General features: G+C 40.4%; 1 protein-coding gene across 1 annotated transcript in view; it reads right to left on the bottom strand.

Annotated features, from left to right (window-relative positions):
• Positions 1-18,415, bottom strand: part of C3 (complement C3) — a 58,170-nt gene extending 39,755 nt beyond the window's left edge. Inside the window, exons 1-12 of the mRNA XM_056570229.1 lie at positions 18,392-18,415; positions 15,361-15,539; positions 12,999-13,185; positions 12,731-12,893; positions 10,969-11,039; positions 8,992-9,086; positions 8,255-8,337; positions 8,075-8,162; positions 4,666-4,768; positions 4,340-4,457; positions 1,523-1,638; positions 80-226 (exon numbers count right to left, since the gene is read on the bottom strand). Of these exons, the coding sequence (XP_056426204.1) occupies positions 80-226; positions 1,523-1,638; positions 4,340-4,457; positions 4,666-4,768; positions 8,075-8,162; positions 8,255-8,337; positions 8,992-9,086; positions 10,969-11,039; positions 12,731-12,893; positions 12,999-13,185; positions 15,361-15,539; positions 18,392-18,400 (1,359 nt within the window). The 5' untranslated portion in view covers positions 18,401-18,415. The remainder of the gene's footprint in view (positions 1-79; positions 227-1,522; positions 1,639-4,339; positions 4,458-4,665; positions 4,769-8,074; positions 8,163-8,254; positions 8,338-8,991; positions 9,087-10,968; positions 11,040-12,730; positions 12,894-12,998; positions 13,186-15,360; positions 15,540-18,391) is intronic.
• Between the last annotated feature and the right edge of the window lie 990 nt (positions 18,416-19,405).

Raw genomic sequence — 19,405 nt, 5'->3', positions numbered from 1 at the left:
TATATATATACGGTATATATATATATATGTATATATATACGGTATATATATATATATATTTACTTGTGGAGATACTCACAGTAACTTTAAGGGAATTTGCATTTGAAGCGGTGTTTATTGTCAGCCTGGCTGTCCCCTCTGCTCCTGTTATACCCTGTACACCTCCAGGTTCAGCAATCACCGGGATCCGAATTGCCGGAGAACCGTCTGGGTTTGTCACATACACCTTTGGAATGAAGAAAAGCATTTAAGAGAATATATTTAGAATACCAAACCACAAAGTTGCCATTTAGATCCATACAGAACTAAGGCACAAAAAACTGTATGGATTATAAGGGGAATGTATCATCAGAAAATAACCTATTGTTAAAATCAATTTTTTTTTTAAAATATATTTGTAAGAATTTTCTGCAATATCCTCCAGATCATCACATGAAGGATTATAATGAAAGATTGCACGAGTACGTAGATAAGATAGGATTAGACCATTCACAATAAGTGATGTCCTGAGCTCTTTCCTCCCTGCACACTGATCTCTGCTCAGGTCACTGACTGTGCCTAGAAGACTCTTCTTTTTAAGCCAATAGAGTTTGTTTCAGTCCATCAATCCTATTTGCATGGAAATTGCTATAAAGCAAAAAATAAATAAATAAAAAAATTAAAAATTCCATTTAATAATAAGCTTACTAATTGATCACCAGAATGAGCCAGAAGAAGTCTCCGCTTAGCACATTCTCTCCCATTTGTGTCACGTGACCAGAATTTACTGCACTTTAAGGCTGGGTTTCCACCTGGCAGTTTTTTTGAAAAATCATTCCATATTTTGTTGTTTTTCTCCCTGCTGCAGAGTACCCCTTTAAGTAGGGATCATATTCATCATAGCCTGTAAGTGTTAAGCTGGCCATAACACCATATCTCTAGGCCAAATGCTGGTCTATATCAGTGATTTCCAAACTGTGGCCCTCCAGATGTTGCAAATATACAACTCATAACATGCAGGAAGTTGTAATTTTGCAGTATCTGGAGGGCCACAGTTTGGAGACCACTGGTCTAGACAATAGATATCCTTCCCGATCCCTCCCCCAAGCACATTAGCTTGACCAAGCATTTATGTTTACTCAATAGGACAAGGAAGGGAAAAGCTGCTGCCAGACTCCTCTGATGGAATCTTTTCATCATTAGAACACTAGGGCAGAGTAATTAAAATCCAACATTCCCAATGACATGTGAAATTGCAGGAGAGTTAGAAGACCCCCATACTCTGATGGTTATCCAGTCTAACCTAAATCAACAGGTTCAGGCAACACTTATCTAATGTGTAAAGCCAGCAATTGTACAGGCCTTGGCATGGCCTGATACATGACTTGGCATGATACTTATGGCAGAGCTAAGGCCTTTGTTAGGCTCCTGGTAACGAAGGTGATAATAACCAGATTATGAAGCCCTATGTAAGGGTATGAAAGATAAAAGGGCGTCACACACCTATGTTAAGTACTTTAAACGATAAAAAAAAGGCACATACCATAAGGTCAAAGGGCATTCCAGGCTTAAAATATTTGGAGGTTTTGGTAAATAGAACTTTAAATGGTGACTTCACTATGTGAATATCTTCCAGCTCACTTTCCACCATTTCACTGCCTAAAAAGACAACAAAAAGCCATGTGGTAGATACAGATAGGACTATGGGGGAGATTTATCAAAACTGTGCAAAGGAAAAGTTGCCCATAGCAACCAATCAGATGGCTTCTTTCATTTTGCAGAGGCCTTGTTAAAAATGAAAGAAGCGATCTGATTGGTTGCTATGGGCAACTGGGCAACTTTTCCTATAGGATTATGTATGACGCTGTATTGCTTTTCCATTTCTATTGTCTTATGTATAATAAACATAAACTATTTTAGAATTCACAATGTATATTACAACCATCAAGTGTCAGAACATCACCAGTATATTTACCACTTGTCAAAATGGAAAGATCACTTTTAATTTTCTCATTGTTTGCAAAGCACAAACATATTCTGCTTCGGTCACAAACTAATTTCTCTATCACAAGCACATGAGGATAATTTTATAAGAAGCCAGATAACACAAAGAGAAAAGATAGATCTTCCTTTCTCCCATTTCAACCCAATACCCCAGTGCTGCAGGATAAAATTGCCATACATAGTCTGAATTGTCATTTATATACACTAATAAAAAAAACAGCAAAACAAGATTAAAGGGGTATTCCAGGAAAAAACTTTTTGTTATATATCAACTGGCTCCAGAAAGTTAAACAGATTTGTAAATTACTTCTATTAAAAAATCTTAATCCATTCAGTACTTATGAGCTGCCGAAGTTAAGGTTGTTCTTTTCTGTCTACTAAGTGCTCTCTGATGACGCGTGTCTAGGGAAACGTCCAGTTTAGAATCAAATCCCCATAGCAAACCTCTTCTAAACTGGGCGGTTCCCGAGGCACGTGTCATCAGAGAGCACTTAGACAGAAAAGAACAACCTTAACTTCAGAAGCTGATAAGTACTGAAAGGATTAAGATTTTTTAATAGAAGTAATTTACAAATCTGTTTAACTTTCTGGAGCCTGTTGATATATATAAAAAAGTTTTTTTTCCTGGAATACCCCTTTAAAGTCTTTCGCCTCAACTCATTGAAGGGCTAAAGAAGGCAACTAAAGAAAAGGGAGACTAGCTCAGAAAAAGAATCTAATTAAAGGGGTACCCTGGTGGAAAACAATGTTTTTCATATCCACTCCAGAAAGTTAAACAGATTTGTAAATTACTTATATTAAAAAAAAAAATCTTAATCCTTCCAGTACTTATCAACTGTTGTATGCTCCACAGGAAGTGGAGTTGTTATTTTCTATCTGACTGCAGTGCTCTCTGTTGACACCTCTGTCTGTGTCAGGAACTGTCCAGAGCAGGAGAAAATCCCCATAACAAACCTCTCTGGACAGTTCCTGACATGGACAGAGGTGTCAGCAGAGAGCACTGGGGTCAAACAGAAAAGAACAACTCAACTTCCTGTGGAGCATACAGCAGCTGATAAGTATGGGAAGGATTAAGATTTTATTTTATAGAATTAATTTACAAATCTGTCTAACTTTGTGGCACCAGTTTGTTTGAAAAAATTTTTTTCCACCGAAGTACCCCTTTAAGATGAAAATACATGCAACATATTAAAACATTAGCACAAACACAATATCAGTATTTTTCAATGTCCACATATTATTGCCAGACAGTGTCCACATAAACACTCAACTATAAAGCTCCAAAAACAAAGCCTAAATAATGATACATACTGTGCTATAATATGATTGACATGCAGTGTCTGTATAATAGTACTAAACTATACTTAGGTTCTAAGGTCTCACCAAATCATGCTTCATAAGGAAAAAAGCCTATGGGAGGGGGCGTGATAGCTGTCACGCCCCCTCCCATAGGCTTGCATTGAGGGGCGGAGCGTGACATCACACGGGGGTGGAGGCGTGATGTCACACGTCGTCGGCCCTGTGGTCGCCGGTAATCAGACCCCGAGCGAACACGCTCCGGGGACTGATTACAAACGGGGTGCCGCGTGAAAGATCATGGGGGTCCACAGCGGCGGGACTCCCGCGATCAGGTATCTTATCCCCTATCCTTTGGATAAGGGATAAGATGTCTAAGCACCGGTGAACCCCTTTAATAAAATCTAAAAAATAATGTTCTAACAGACTTTAAAGCATTGTGAAAAACAAATTTATAGGCTGATATAGTTACTTAGAAAATAATATATAGATTAGAATGTAACAGAGCACCTGGCACTGATCAGGGATCTATAAATGGGAGCTGTATGACTGGCGGGGAATAATGCGCTTATTCAACACATCTGGTGTGACGGTGGTGCTCACTCTAGTGCAATAGCTGTTCAACAATCTCGCTTTCTGGTGACGTTATTACGCTGCTGCGCCGGCACGGCGTGCGTAGTGACGTAATAACAATGCCGGAAAGCGAGGCCCGGACCCTGGAGAAGATGCGCAAGATGCCGGAGGATCGCGGAGTGGACTCGGAGCAGCGGGAATAGGTAAGTGAACCTGCCAGGGATGCTTAAACTGCTATCCGACAGCAGCTTAAGCATTTTGCGCTGTCGGATAGCAGTTAATGCGATGGCCCCGACATATAAAAGCATCGTATGTCGATTTTATCATATGTCGGGGCCATCGCATGTCGGGGGGTTACTGTATTCATCTCTTAATAAAGTGCACAGCATCGGAACGGTGAGTGATCCGCCTCTTTCTTTTCTTATCCTGAAGAATTTAATATATAGATTACATGGTGTATGTACTATATAAAAGTAAATCCACTCACCAGAATCGGTAATGAGAGTAACGGACAAATATAAAGTATACTCCAATATATCAGGCTCATTTAATATTGCTTCAAGATCTTTCCTCTTTAATTTAGCAACTCCATCTCCATCCTGAATCTAATGGACAGAAAATGATAAACAAAAAGAAAAAAAAAATCAGTACTGAATGGTGATATAGAAAAGAATGAAAAATGGAAGCCAGACAAGAAGTAAAAATCCCAGAAAAAAAATGTAATTAATTTTAAAGGTAAAAAAAAAAAAAAAAAATCACAAGATGCTTTTATTAAAAAGAAAGTAATAACAACATTTACAGATTTTTTCCTACCGTAATTCGTCTCAGAGTGTTTGATAGACTTTTCTTTACACCATCTTTCTTGACTCCAAATATTACAAATGCCATGCCATATACAGGCTTCCCATAGAGGAATCTGATATTAAACAGAAATCAGGTGTCATTAAAAAAATAAAATAAATGAATGGGCATTATGGTGATTTAAACGTATCTCCTATCCACAGGATAGGGTTAAAGTGTCAGATTTAGGGAAGTCTGAGACCCCCACAAAATCGAGGACCGACTCGATCTGCAGGAGATAGCAAAGCACTGTAGTCAGCTATCTTTGGTTTTTCCAGAGAAAATGAAATGGAGCACGGGCTAACCCAGCTCCATTAAGGAGCTGGTCCCAGAGGACCGCCCTTCCGACACTTTTCCCCTATCCTGTGAATAGGGGATACATTTTTAATGCTGCTTTAAACCCACCAGGAATATACCGTAAATAAGATGAGTTTCCGCCCTAAACTTTACTGTTTATACTCATGTGTGGTTAAGCTGGATGTACATGATATTTAAAAGCCTCGAACATATGATGCCTATCTTTTGGGAAACAAAAGATCTGATGTGTAAAAATTCAATCTGTTGAGTGATGGACTGTCTGCCCTGCTCCAAAAACATTTTATCAATTTTAAATCATAAAATTAAAGGGGTTATTCCAGGAAAAAACTTTTTTTATATATCAACTGGCTCCAGAAATTTGTAAATTGTTTAAACAGTAGCCAACCCCTCAAAGTTAGCATCAGTTACCTGATACAAAGATGAAAAATAATAATAATGAAAACTGGATCGTGCTTCAATTAAAATATGAAAATGTATATTTATTACACAATTTTAAAATATATAGTTTTATTTATCAATATATCCTCTAAGCACAGGGCCCTTGTGCCGAGGGAATTAAAATAAAATTGAATAAAATGACAATATCAACAAACACCGATAACTTGCATAAAAAAAAAAAAAAAGAAAATGTGACAATTTAATGTCACTTTTGATAGTCCGGCCTTCGGTAATCTGGAAAGTGAGCTCAAGTCCTATAAATGTTGTAGATTTCAAAGTAATATAGGTAGATAGGATATATTATAATTACCAGTCTGCAATAAAACCTGATATGAGGTCACCTGGAGTTATGTTGTGAGGTCCGTACTTTTGAGATGGTACCAGATGCTGGCATGCGTCTTAGCGCCGGTCCGCCCGCCACGGACCAGTTGGGAAGATAGCCGCTTTCAGAAGTTGTTCGCTGTAGGTGGTATCTCAGCAGAAAGACAGGTGCGGGCCTCTGGAAAACTCAGTTGTAGGTGACGTCACAGGCGCTTGGCAGTGCTGCCTGGAACATGGTCTCAGGAATAATCTGCTGATTTGCAGGACTGGATCGGAGGTCACCGGTGGATAATCGAGTATCGGTGGTTTAGAATAAACCTAGACGCGTTTCAGGGCTCTCATATGTTTTAAACACGGCCCTTTCCTCAGTAGGCTTGTACGCATACAAGCTTACTGAGGAAAGGGCCTTGTTTAAAACATATAAGAGCCCTGAAACGCGTCTAGGTTTATGCAAGTTATCGGTGTTTGTTGATATTGTCATTTTATTCTATTTTATTTTAATTCCCTCGGCACAAGGGCCCTGTGCTTAGAGGATATATTGATAAAAAAAACTATATATTTTAAAATTGTGTAATAAATATACATTTTCATATTTTAATTGAAGCACGATCCAGTTTTCATTATTATTATTTTTCTTCTTTTTATCAGGTAACTGATGCTAACTTTGAGGGGTTGGCTACTGTTTAAACAATTTCTCTGCTACTTCCCAACACCAGGTGTAGGTGTACAGCCATTTTACCTCGGTTAGCTAATTGTGAGCTGCACATCCCCAATCTCTTTTTTACAGATTTGTAAATTACTTCTATTAAAAAAATCTTACTTCTTCCAATAATTATCAGCTGCTGAAGTTGAGTTGTTGTTTTCTGTCTGGCAACAGTGCTCTCTGCTGACATCTCTGCTTGTCTCGGGAATTGCACAGAGTAGAAGAGGTTTGCTATGGGGATTTGCTTTTACTCTGGACAGTTCCCGAGACACGTTCATCAGAGAGGACTTAGACAGAAAAGAGCAACTCAACTTCAACAGCTCATAAGATCATATTGTTTAATAGAAGTCATTTACATAGAAACATAGAATGTGTCGGCAGATAAGAACCATTTGGTCCATCTAGTCTGCCCAATAATCTGAATCCTATCAATAGTCCCTGGATCTATCTTATATGAAGGATAGCCTCATGCCTATCTCTATCTTATATGAAGGATAGCCTTATGCTTATCCCATGCATGTTTAATTTCCTTCACTGTGTTTGCCTTTCTGCAGGAAGGCTATTCCATGCATCCACTACTCTCACAGTAAAGTAATACTTCCTGTTAAACTCTCTGGAGCCAGTTGATATATAAAAAAACATTTTTTTTCCTGGATAACCCCTTTAAGGATGATTTTGTGATCTGGAGCATAGTGTTGAAACTCTCTCAGGTTCCAGTGTCTCCTGGTTTTAAAGGGGTACTACCGCGGAATTGTATTTTTTTTAAATAAACTGGTTCCAGAAAGTTAAACAGATTTGTAAATTACTTCTATTAAAAAAATCTTAATATTTCCACTACTTATTAGCTGCTGAATACTACAGAGGAAATGGTTTACTTTTTGGAACAGAGAGCTCTCTGCTGACATCATAACCACAGTGCTCTCTACTGACATCTCTGTCCATTTTAGGAACTGTCCAGAGCAGGAGAAAATCCCCATAGCAAACATATGCTGCTCTGGACAGTTCCTAAAATGGACAGAGTTGTCAGCAGAGAGCACTGTGGTCATGATGTCAGCAGAGAGCTCTGTGTTCCAAAAAGAAAACCATTTCCTCTGTAGTATGCAGACCCTAAAAAGTACCGGAGAGATTAAGATTTTTTAATAGAAGTAATTTACAAATCTTTTTAACTTTCTGGTACCAGTTGATAAAAAAAAAAAAGTTTTCCACGGGAGTACCCCTTTAGTGGTAAACTCCTCATACTCATATTGTTGGCTTACAGACAAGACTAATAATTTGATGGTAGATTTTGCTCAAAAAGTGGTTGTACACCTCCAATACTCATTAGCCAACCAGTGTTCCTCCCATCCCCTCCCCCCTCAATACACATTAATGCTTTAATTACCCAACTGTGCAAATGTTCTCAATGAGGTGAGAGAAATACACTACTGCCCGACAACTATGGCAACAGCTAATTTTTTGTTAGAACAAAAGGCATTGAAATTCAATACATTCAAACATTCTCCATTCAAACATTCACTGTTAAAGGAGAGTGAAATAAGTCGATTGGTCCTGCTGAAATTCACAGGTTTTGGCAGACTTTGCTCTTATTGGTCATTTACTTACTTCGCCTTAATATCCACTACAAATTCTGAAGAATCCACATGAAAATATTTCTGCTCTGGAATCAGCTGAATCTCGAATGTAGGTAGGACTAAATGGGCAAAAAGTAGAAATTGTTAGAAATACTTAAAGAATCGACTTAAAGTGATATTACCAGCGTGTCCCATAGTAAAATGTCCTTACCATATTCTTTCACCTCAAAGTTTGTGGTGTAATTTTGCAGTGGAGAGTCTTCATACTTTGCTGATATGGTCCATACACCCACACTGTAGGGACAGATAATTATGTCATTATTATATACTGTATGGCACTGAGACACTTTATGACAATATATTTGAAAGCACCGTATGGCACCTTTTATATGGGCACTAATTGATGCCATTTATATCAGTCACTTTACCATGATGAGTGCTTCTTCCATGGATGTATCTAAACACAAACTTCCATGTCTAACCAGAAGGAGACGCCATTGCTCTTCAGGAGAAAAATATGTAGTGAATGCTGTGAATAACGTAGGACAGCCAGCCACTAACAAATGACCGGTAAAGAAAGAAAGGGTCCCGGCACTCAAGGTTTTATCGAATCTTATCGATTTATTGCAGTTAGCATTATGCTAACTGCAATAAATCGATAAGATTCGATAAAACCTTCAGTGCCGGGGACCCTTTCTTCTTTACCTGTATTTGCACTTGGTCCACGAGCACCCATACTTGGCAGTGCCGACCTTACTTGGACTTTGCTTGAGTCACTAACAAATGACCAGTTATACTTGGCTTTTTATGGTTCCTGGCAATTGTCCTTATATGTGTTCATACTGACTCTTACCCACCATAAATGACATTGGTGAGGTGCATCCCTAATATGATCTCTAATATATCAAATTAACCAGAGAAAATATGAGTATGTAATCTATTATTTACCTCACTAGTTCCGGTAGTTTGTGCGATAAGGAGATGATACCAGATGAGCCTTCAGTTTTTACTGTATCTCTCTTAACAATTATATTTTCAGGAGTCTGTACAGGAAAAAGAGAATGAAAATGAAGCAAACAAGGTATTGGATGTAAAGTAATGTTATGTGGGGTCATCTCACTCATATGCTAGGCAATAATGCTAATATTTGAACAATATTACATATTGTTGTAATGCAGTATTATGTGGTTATATTATTAGGTACTAACTGAGTACCCGGTGTTGCCCTGTCTTCTTACCTTAAAGGGGTACTACCGTGCTGACAACTTATCCCCTATCTAAAGGATAGGGGATAAGTTGCCTGATCGTGCGGGGTCCCGCCGCTGGGGACTCCCGCAGTTTTGCACGCAGCACCCCGCCCTCATCAGGCCCCAGATCGAACATCGCTCCGGGTCTGATGACTGCCGATCACGGGGCCAGAGTATCGTGATGTCACGGCTCCACCCTCATGTGACATCACGCTCAGCCCCCTATATGTAAGTCTATGGCAGGGGGCGAGACAGCTGTCTCGTCCCTGCCATAGACTTGCATTGATGGGGCGGAGCGTGATGTCACACGGGGGCGGAGCTGTGACGTCACGATCACCGCCCCCGTCATCAGACCCGGAGCGGATGTTCGCTTCGGGGCCTGATGAGAGCGAGGTACTGCGTGCGAGATTGCGGGGGTCCCCAGCGGCGGGACCCCGCGTGATCAGGCAACTTATTTCCTATCTTTTAGTTGTCAGCACGGTAGTACCCCTTTAACCATGTGGGAAAGAAAAAACAACAATGACTCTTTTATTCTCATATCCCGTCTTCATATCTCGTTCTCATATCCCAACCTCATATCTCGTCCTAATATCCCGACCTCATATTTCGTCCTAATATCCCGACCTTATATGACAAGCTAATATGTCATCCTCATATTCTGTCATCATATTTTGTCCTAATATCCCGTCCTCATAACTATGCTTTGCACCTGCCTGCTGGACAGTCGGCAGGATGTTTAAAAGTCCCAGGCAATCTCTGAAGCCCGAGAGTAATGTGATCAGGAGATGTACCGGAAGTCCCATAGACTTGCATGGGTCTTCAGAGAAAACCCCCAACCCGCCCATAAGGGGGTTGGTTATGGTCAATTTAACACTACTATATTTTTTAGTTGAAATATAAGTAACATGTGACTAAGTTTCATTGGAATATCTCCAGCCATTTGCATATGATGCTGGAGGATACATACATACAGTACATTTAGAGAGATTCATAGTGTATGTAAATGTACTGTATAGTTCTGTAATTAGGGAAATGTATGGCAATGTTATATGATCACAATACTGTTTGGGCACGTTATGGTATCAAAGTAGGCACAGTATGGCACTTATATTTGAAAAGACTAGGGGGGAGATTTATCAAAACTTATGCATTGGAAAAGTTGACCAGTTGCCCATAGCAACCAATCAGATTGCTTCTTTTATTTTTCAGAGGCCTTTTTAAAAATTAAAGAAGCGATATGATTGGTTGCTATGGATAACTGGTCAACTTTTCCTCCTCTGCACAGGTTTTGATAAATTTTCATTTTATAACATATATGACTTTATTGAGCAGTTGTATCTTCCTGATGGAGGTTCTGTCCATGCTTTTAATCCTGTGTTAAAGTACTTTTTCCCCCTAAAATCCCTGTTCTTGTATTATTTTTGTCACCTTTTGCACCCCATTAAGGGAAAAACCCAGATCCAAAAAGCGTTCAACGATGCTGGAGAATAGTTTTTACAATTGTTTCTGATTTTGGTAAAACCATGACTACCAGGGCCCAGTAGTATTATGGAACCACAACTACCAGCATCTGTGCAATATTATTGTTTTCTTAACTTTGCTGGATATGGGATTCTTTTTCGTGAAGGAAAGTAAATTTGCAAGCTCACAAATGTAAATTGCATACGATTTGACTTACCAGAAATTCAATGACCACAGCTTTATTCACAGGAGACATCTTATAGTCCATAGAGAAGATACGATAAAGAACTGTGCAAAGAAAACAGAAAAGATAAGATGGACAATTGCTAAAGGTGGACAGGGTCCCTGAGCAAAACCAGTAGATCGGTGTCAGGGACCGACCGGGGGACAGGGAGAGTAATCCCTAAACTGACCCTAAAACCATCTCTCCCTGCCTACTTGCCCATCCACCCTAAACGGTGAATCGACAACTGGGCGCCGGTCCCTCCCTGAACTAAAGTGCTGGGGCCTAATAAAAACATACACTAATAAATGGTTGGTCACCAACCAGAAAACTAACAGAAACATACAACTCTATAGTATATAAGTTCAGAGGACACAGATCAGAGAGTAGTACAGAGGACACAAATCAGTGGTCGTGAACAGAGGACATCATAGATCAGTGGACATGAACAATGAGCTCAGTGGCCGTGAACAGAGAACTCATAGATAAGTGATCATGAACAGAACTCCAAAGATCTGAATAAAGAACTAAATAACAAATAGTTCAAAACACCAGACAGGAAAACGGATAGGTCAACAGACTATAGGAACAGACAGGAATATAGCATAATTCCCCAGAACGTCCAATAGACACGAAGTCCCACTGGACCAGAATCAGGGTTCAATAGCTAAACAGGAATTATCGCAATCCCTCAGATAACCTCCAGTAGAAACAGGAATGTCTTCATACTAGATCGCAATCTAGATCGCACCTTGGAGCACGGAGATAACTTATACTAATTCTCAATTCCCCAGATTCCCCATGGACAGGTAACAGGGATATCTAGATACACAGGATATAATTATAGAACACAGTACACAGTGAACAAGACAGGAATCGCAATCCCTCAGAAAACCTCCAATAGACAGGATTGTCCGCATGGAGCAGAAACAAGGATGCCTAACATAGGACACTGTTCACACTGGACAAACAAACTGGACACTCCACTCCACTATAGGAATAGCCATTAATAATAAATCCAAATAGACTACTGACCAGCGGCACACACACCGCAGTGTGGTCAGGATGCTGGCCCAGTAGGAAAACAGAAATATAAAACACAGAACTTCACATAAACGGATACAAGAGAATACACAGTGTGAACAGACACATAACAGAAAGGATATACAAATCCTAAAACCGACTAAACAAACACAGGTTAAAATCTACTAAGAGCATGCCATAAACATCTCTAAAACCAGAAAATACAAAGTGCATGCTAAAACAGATATAGTAGTTTAAAAGCTCAAATAAGAAGAGTTTCACCCAGCCTCCATTAGCCACATGGCAGTAGCAAGTTAGCAGCATGTCCAGCATAGCAGAAAGTCAGGGTAGAATGAGGATAAGAACCACCACCGAGGCAAGGCTGGGCAGATTTTAAATAGACCTACAAATACACCCAAAAGGCTATTGGCTAACAGAGGCTGAAGCTGAAAGAGCCAGAGACATTAACTCTTCCCTGACCAGGAAGCATAAAACTGTTCACACACAGCAAAACCAATAAGCTGTGTGTGAACACAGACCAATACAGACATGACAATCAGGCTCTTGCTTCCCAGCAGGAGATTTCACGAAATTGTATTGCTTCCATAAAGTAAACTCAACAAAGGTCCATAACAGAGCTTGATAGATCCCATTCAGGGTCCCAGCCTCTGCAATGAGCTGAACCTGGACCTGAAGAGCACGTTCACTGCTATAACCCATAAATCCATGTTACCTGTAGACCCTGGGGTGTAGATTGTCTTGTCAGTTTGAAGGAAGACATATCCACTTTGATAGCCAAGCAGGACAACTTTCTCCATGTTGCACACGGGAGACTTCACAGTTACATAGACATATTGCTTGGTTTTTGGGTCTTTAGCTAGATCTTTAGATGGAATCTGATGAGAAAAAGAAAGAAGAAAATGAATAATGCTTCTTAAAGGGCTAAATCAAGGAGTGATTTGAGATGTATGTTTGCCGGTTTTATTATGCCACAATTTTACCATGACTGTAGCTGTGCCCAGAAATTTGTTGCCATTATTCAGGGAGATCTTCTGCTTTGATAAGCTAAAACTTCTCTTGGGAAAGTCTTGAATCTCGACATCAGCCTCAAAAGCTTTGTTGTGCCCATCTACGATGATGATTTCTTCACTCTCCAGTCGTAGCACATTAGGTGTAATGAGTGTACATCTATCACAAAAAAAGGAAATAAAAACATCAGTCAAACTAGACAAAAATCTGAAAAAAGTAGGGTTACATTAATGTGGTTATCCAGGAATAGGAAAGCAAAACTAATGGCTTCTACAAATAGCACCACACCTGTCCTCAGGTTGTGTGTGGTATAACAACTTGGGTCCATTCACTTTATTGAAATTGTGCTGTAATGCCACACACAACCTGAGGACAAGCGTGGTGCGGTTTTTGAAAAAATTTGCTCTGTTTTTATAATCTGGAATTATCCCCTTTAAAGTTTGTGGGGAAACCCTAGATAAAACATGTTAAGGATAATCTGCCAATTGTTTTCAACTTTGGAAAAAGGTAAATGGAGGTTTATGTGATCATAATACTGCCCTAATTACTATTCCACATGGTACCTAAAATTGTGCTAAATATTTCTACTTAAAGGGGTACTCCCGTGGAAAAATTTTTTTTGTTTAGATCAACTGGTGCCAGAAAGTTAAACAAATTTTTTAATTTCTTCTATTAAAAACATCTTAATCCTTCCAGTACTTTTTAGGGGCTGTATACTACAGAGGGAATGTTTTTCTTTTTGGATTTCTCTTATGTCACGACCACAGTGCTCTCTGTTGACCTCTGCTGTCCATTTTAGGAACTGTCCAGAGCAGGAGAAAATCCCCATAGCAAACCTATGCTGCTCTGGACAGTTCCTAAAATGGACAGCAGAGGTCAGCAGAGAGCACTTTGGTCATGACATAAGAGAAATCCAAAAAGAAAAACATTTCCTTTGTAGTATACAGCCCCTAAAATGTAAGGCAAAGATTAAGATTTTTTAATAGAAGTAATTTACAAATCTGTTTTACTTTCTGACACCAGTTGATTAAAAAAAAAAAAAAAAAAAAAGTACCCCTTTAACAATATAGAGGGTTCTTTTATTTTTTATTATTATATTATTTTATAGAAGCCTTTTTTTTATTAATTAAAGAAGCAATCTAATTGATTGCTATGGGCAACTTTTCCACTTTTCCTTTGCACTGGTTGTGATAGATCTCCTCAATGGAGCATACATAATACTACTATGAGGTGCATTTATTGTAGTGCCATATGATGCCCAGAGAAAACTAGAACAGAGTGCATTAAAATTTTAGAACTGTTTAATAGCCATAATAAGGGAGAACAGAACTTATAGTCCAATATATAAAAAAAATCATATATAGGTTATAGTGATAAGAAGGAGCCATGCTGAGTTCTATTACCTACGATAATTTACATAATGATGATGACCAACACTCTGGATCCGTCTTATAGAAAATTGGGTCCTAGACAATAAGGAAAGCATGACCCCCCCCCGCCCACGCTTTACAATTTTGGACAGTAGTTCTTGAATATCCATCCTACACAATACTGTCCTACTGCGTACCTGCGTATAGTGCTATCTTAAAGAGCCCAGGGAATACTGTCATGTAGGTCCTATGTAATCCTGCAGTCCCAACATTCACATCTAAATAATACTGCCATATAACATCACCTCCCAAATTATATACAAAGTCCAAAGAATACTACCTTAAAGGGGTTATCCAGGAAAAAAAACCTTTTTTTAAATATATATATCAACTGTCTCCAGAAAGTTAAACAGATTAGTAAATTACTTCTATTAAAAAATCTTAATCCTTTCAGTACTTGTGAGCTGCTGAAGTTTAGTTGTTCATTTCTGTCTAAGTTCTCTCTGATGACACCTGCCTCGGGAACTTTCCAGAGTAGAAACAAATCCCCATAGCAAACCTATTCTGCACTGTGCAGTTCCCGAGACGGACAGAGATGTCAGCAGAGAGCACTGTTGACAGACAGAAAGGAATAACTCAACTTAAGCAGCTGATAATTATTAGAATGATTAAGATTCTTTAATAGAAGTAATTTACAAATCTGTTTAATTTTCTGGAGCCAGTTGATATATAAATTTTTTTTTTTCCTGCAATACCCCTTTAACAGCCCACAAAATGTTGCCATATAGTGCCCATGTATGACTGCAATTTATTTCCAAATAATTACTAATAATAATGTTACATAACACCTAATAATTAAAACCTGAATAATATTCAGCATAAAAATAATACAACCTTAAAGGGCCCACAGACTACTGCCATATAGGACCCACGTAATGGTGCAATTCAGTTCCCAAATACTCACGGTTGTCCAAAGCAGCCAGCCAGTAGGGCAAGCAGGGTGAGACACAAAAGTCTGCACCCCATGGTATCTCCAGGATGCTCTGTAGTCTCTCCTGGGCAGTGAGGTTTTATATCATCTGAGGGACGGACAAAGTAAACAGTCCCTTTGATCAGTTCCAGGGAGGGAGGGATTTCCAAACGCTGTAATTTCCAGTAAGAACTGCAGCTTTAGCAAAATACACAGAGACCATGTCCTTCACAGCACGAACTGATCTGAATGGGTTAACAGAGACTGCGGACAATGACATGCAAACAAACAACCAAGGACGTGCATATAGCTAATACCTTCTTCCACTTTAGGGTATACATAAGCTGTTCTATACCATATAGTAGTGGTCTCCAAACTGTTGACCTCCAGCTGCTGCACAACGAAAATTCCAAGCATGCGGGATGCCTGGACAACCACAGCCCAATAGGTTATAAATTAAGGCAGGGGCATTACTAGAGTCTTATATATATATTTATATTTTCATATGTACAATTATCATATAACATTGTTACATACCAGGAGTAAATATACCTCTACACTGCTACTCCTACATAAAACCTACGGTAAATAATATAGCCACACCATGTTCACTATTATTACAGTGGTCCCTCAACATATGATGGTAATTGGTTCCGGGATTACCATCATATCTTGAAACCATCATATGTTGAGTACATGTCTATGGAAAACTGGTAATTGGTTCCGGAGCCCCGAGACCATCATATGTTGAGTACATATCTCTATGGAAAACTGGTAATTGGTTCCTGAGTCCATGAAATTTCAACTAGGGGCCAGGCCTGAGGTGGGGGCTTTGGGCCAGGCCCGAAGTGGGGGCTTTGGGCCAGGCCCGAGGTGGGGGCTGTGGACCAGGCCTTGTGGGGCTATGGGCCAGGCCTGGTGGGGCTATGGGCCAGGCCTGGTGGGGCTTTGGGCCAGGCCTGGTGGGGCTTTGGGCCAGGCCTGGTGGTGCTTTGGGCCAGGCCTGGTGGGGCTATGGGCCAGGCCTGCTGGGGCTTTGAGCCAGCCCTGGTGGGGCTTTGGGCCAGGCCTGGTGGGGCTTTGGGCCAGGCCTGGTGGGGCTATGGGCCAGGCCTGGGGATTTGTGCTGCGCTTAAGAGAGAGGGGTTAACGCTACCGCTGCCATGGGGTGAGGGGTTAACTTGACCCTTCACTCCATGGCAGCGGCAGTTTTATCGCTGCCGCTGCGTGAGGTGTTAACACTGCCGCTGCCATGGGGTGAAGGGTTAAGTTAACCCCTCACCCCATGGCAGCGGCGGCGTTAACCCGATAACAGTGATAACACTGCTGCTGCCATGGGGTGAGGGGTTAACGCCGCCGCTGCCATGCAAATGAGCACTCACCAGCTCCGCGTCTTCCTCTCCCGGCGGCGCTCGTCGACTGAGGGGCAGGCCGGCAACATCACTGTCATGTATGATGCTAATATGCATGGTCATAATTGTAATTGTAAACTAGTAATATTGTTAATATTGGTCTCAGTATACAAGATTTGGTCAGTATACAAGATTTGTTCAATAAAGGCAATGTTCATATGCCAGCATTTCTGCATGGAATTACGCATGAAAATTCAGCATGAATTTATAGCCAATACACTTCAATGAAATACTGCTGTCACAGTTGCACAACAGAATTTCTACTGTAGAATTTCTGTTGCAGAAATTCCATTGAAGTGAATGGACAATTGATTTCTGCAGAATTTACAGCAGAATTTTATTGCAGAATTCCGTGCAGAAAGTCTGAACTTAGCCTAACAGTATGATGGTGATGTGCATGTGTTACGCCGAGTGCTCCGGGTCCCTGCTCCTCTCCGGAGCGCTCGCAGCGTTCTTCTCTGTGCAGCGCCCCGGTTAGACCCGCTGACCGGGAGCTCTGCACTGGTATCACCGGCGGGGATGCGATCCGCGTAGTGGGACGCGCCCGCCCGCGGGTCGCATCCCAATCTCCTCACCTGCCCCTTCCTCTTGCTGTTCTGTCCCGGCGCGCGCGGCCCTGCTCTCTAGGGCACGTGCGCGCCGGCTCTCTGAAATTTAAAGGGCCAGTGCACCATTAATTGGTGCCTGGCCCAATCAGTACCTACACCTGCTCTATGTGTATAAAAACCCATTTCCCCTTCCTGTCCTTGCCAGATCTTGTTGCCTTGTGCCCTGTGAAAGCGTTTAGTGTGTCCCCAAGCCTGTGTACCTAGACCTTCTGCTGTTGCCCCTGACTACGACTCTTGCTGCCTGCCCTGACCTTCTGCTACGTCCGACCTTGCTCTTGCCTTGTCCCTGTGTACTGCGCCTGTCTCAGCTGTCAGCCGGGGTTGAGTCGCTATCGGGTGGAATGACCTGGGGGTTACCTGCCGCAGCAAGTCCATCCCGCTTTGCGGCGGGCTCTGGTGAAAACCAGTAACCCCTTAGACTCCGTTCCCCTTGTACGGCCCACGCCATCACCCCACTGACACAGAGGATCCACCACCAGTGTCCTCGCTACATACCAGTCTGGATCCTGACAGCATGATTTTAATATTCCTCCTTCTATACTATTATTGGTAATATTGGACTCGGTGTGCAAAATTTGGTCAGTAACAGTGTGATGGTAATATATGTGGTGATAATATTCCTCCTTGTATACTGGTTTTATTGGTAATATTGGTCTCAGTATACAGCATTTGGTCAGTAACAGTATGATGGCAATATGTATGGTGATTATATTCCTCCTTGTATACTGTTATTATTGGTAATATTGGACTCAGTGTGGCGAATTTTGTCAGTAACAGTATGATAATATGTATGGTGATTATATTCCTCTTTGTATACTGATATTATTTGTAATATTGGCCTCAGTATACAGAATTTGGTCAGTAGCTGTAAAATAATAATATGTAGGGTGATAATATTCCTCCTTGTATACTGCTATTAATGGTAATATTGGACTCAGTGTACTGGATTTGGTCAATAACAGTATAATAATAATATGTATGGTGATAATATTCCTCTTTGTATACCTTATACATGGCTGACTGACAAGCCAGGAGCATACAGGAAGCCTTGCTTGCCTCGCCAACACTTTCTGGATTTTGTCTTGGCACAGAGACACACAGATGATAGCTGCAAGGACAAGACTGAGTTTTAGACAGTGGAGGGACCCCTAGTGGTAAAAAGTATGGGATTTTTCTAACCTAAAAATATACACATTTTTTAACCAATATATAAAAAAAATATCTATATAATGTTATTAACTACATTATATAAATCTGGGCACATCTATGACTGCAAAGTGCACCTACATTCTTAATAAACTTACTTCATAATGTTCTATTACACTGTCTTCTCCTTTCTTTAGAATCTGTGTGTGGGTTTTCACCTTTGGTTTGTGACTAGTGTTGCTCGCGAATATTCGCAATTCGAATATTATTCGCGAATATCGCATATTCGCGAATTCGCGAATTTCGCGAATATAGCGCTATATATTCGTAATTACGAATATTCGTTTTTTATTTATTTTTTTTCTTCACAGTACACATCACAGTGATCACCCCTCTCTGCTTCCAGCTTGTGTGGTGTAAAGAAGGCTGTAATACTACTGTGTGAGACTGGCGTGCGAAAATTCGCATATGCGAAAATTAGCATATGCTAATTTTCGCATATGCGAATTTCCACATATGTTGATTTTCGTATACGCGTATTTTCGCAAACGCGAAAATAAAATGAGAATACAACGAATATGCGAATATTCGCGAATATATGACGAATATTCGTCCATATATTCGCGAATATTCGCAAATTCGAATATGGCCTATGCCGCTCAACACTATTTGTGACTCCAAGTTTTCTACCTGTTACTGGATGGTAAGAAGTGATTACAATAAACCATACTGTACATGTAGATCTGTCATCTTTGTCTTTACATGACTGTCATCATGTCCATTTGTGTTCCCTTTACACAATCCTTCAATAAGCCTCAGATGTTGCACCACATTACTTCATGTTCACTTTTGTAATCTGCATAAAAGTGTTTT

Source organism: Hyla sarda, chromosome 4 (assembly GCF_029499605.1).
Source record: "Hyla sarda isolate aHylSar1 chromosome 4, aHylSar1.hap1, whole genome shotgun sequence".
Lineage (NCBI taxonomy): Eukaryota > Metazoa > Chordata > Amphibia > Anura > Hylidae > Hyla > Hyla sarda.
Note: the sequence above shows the minus strand (reverse complement) of the source record. Positions and strands in the feature narration are given on the sequence as shown.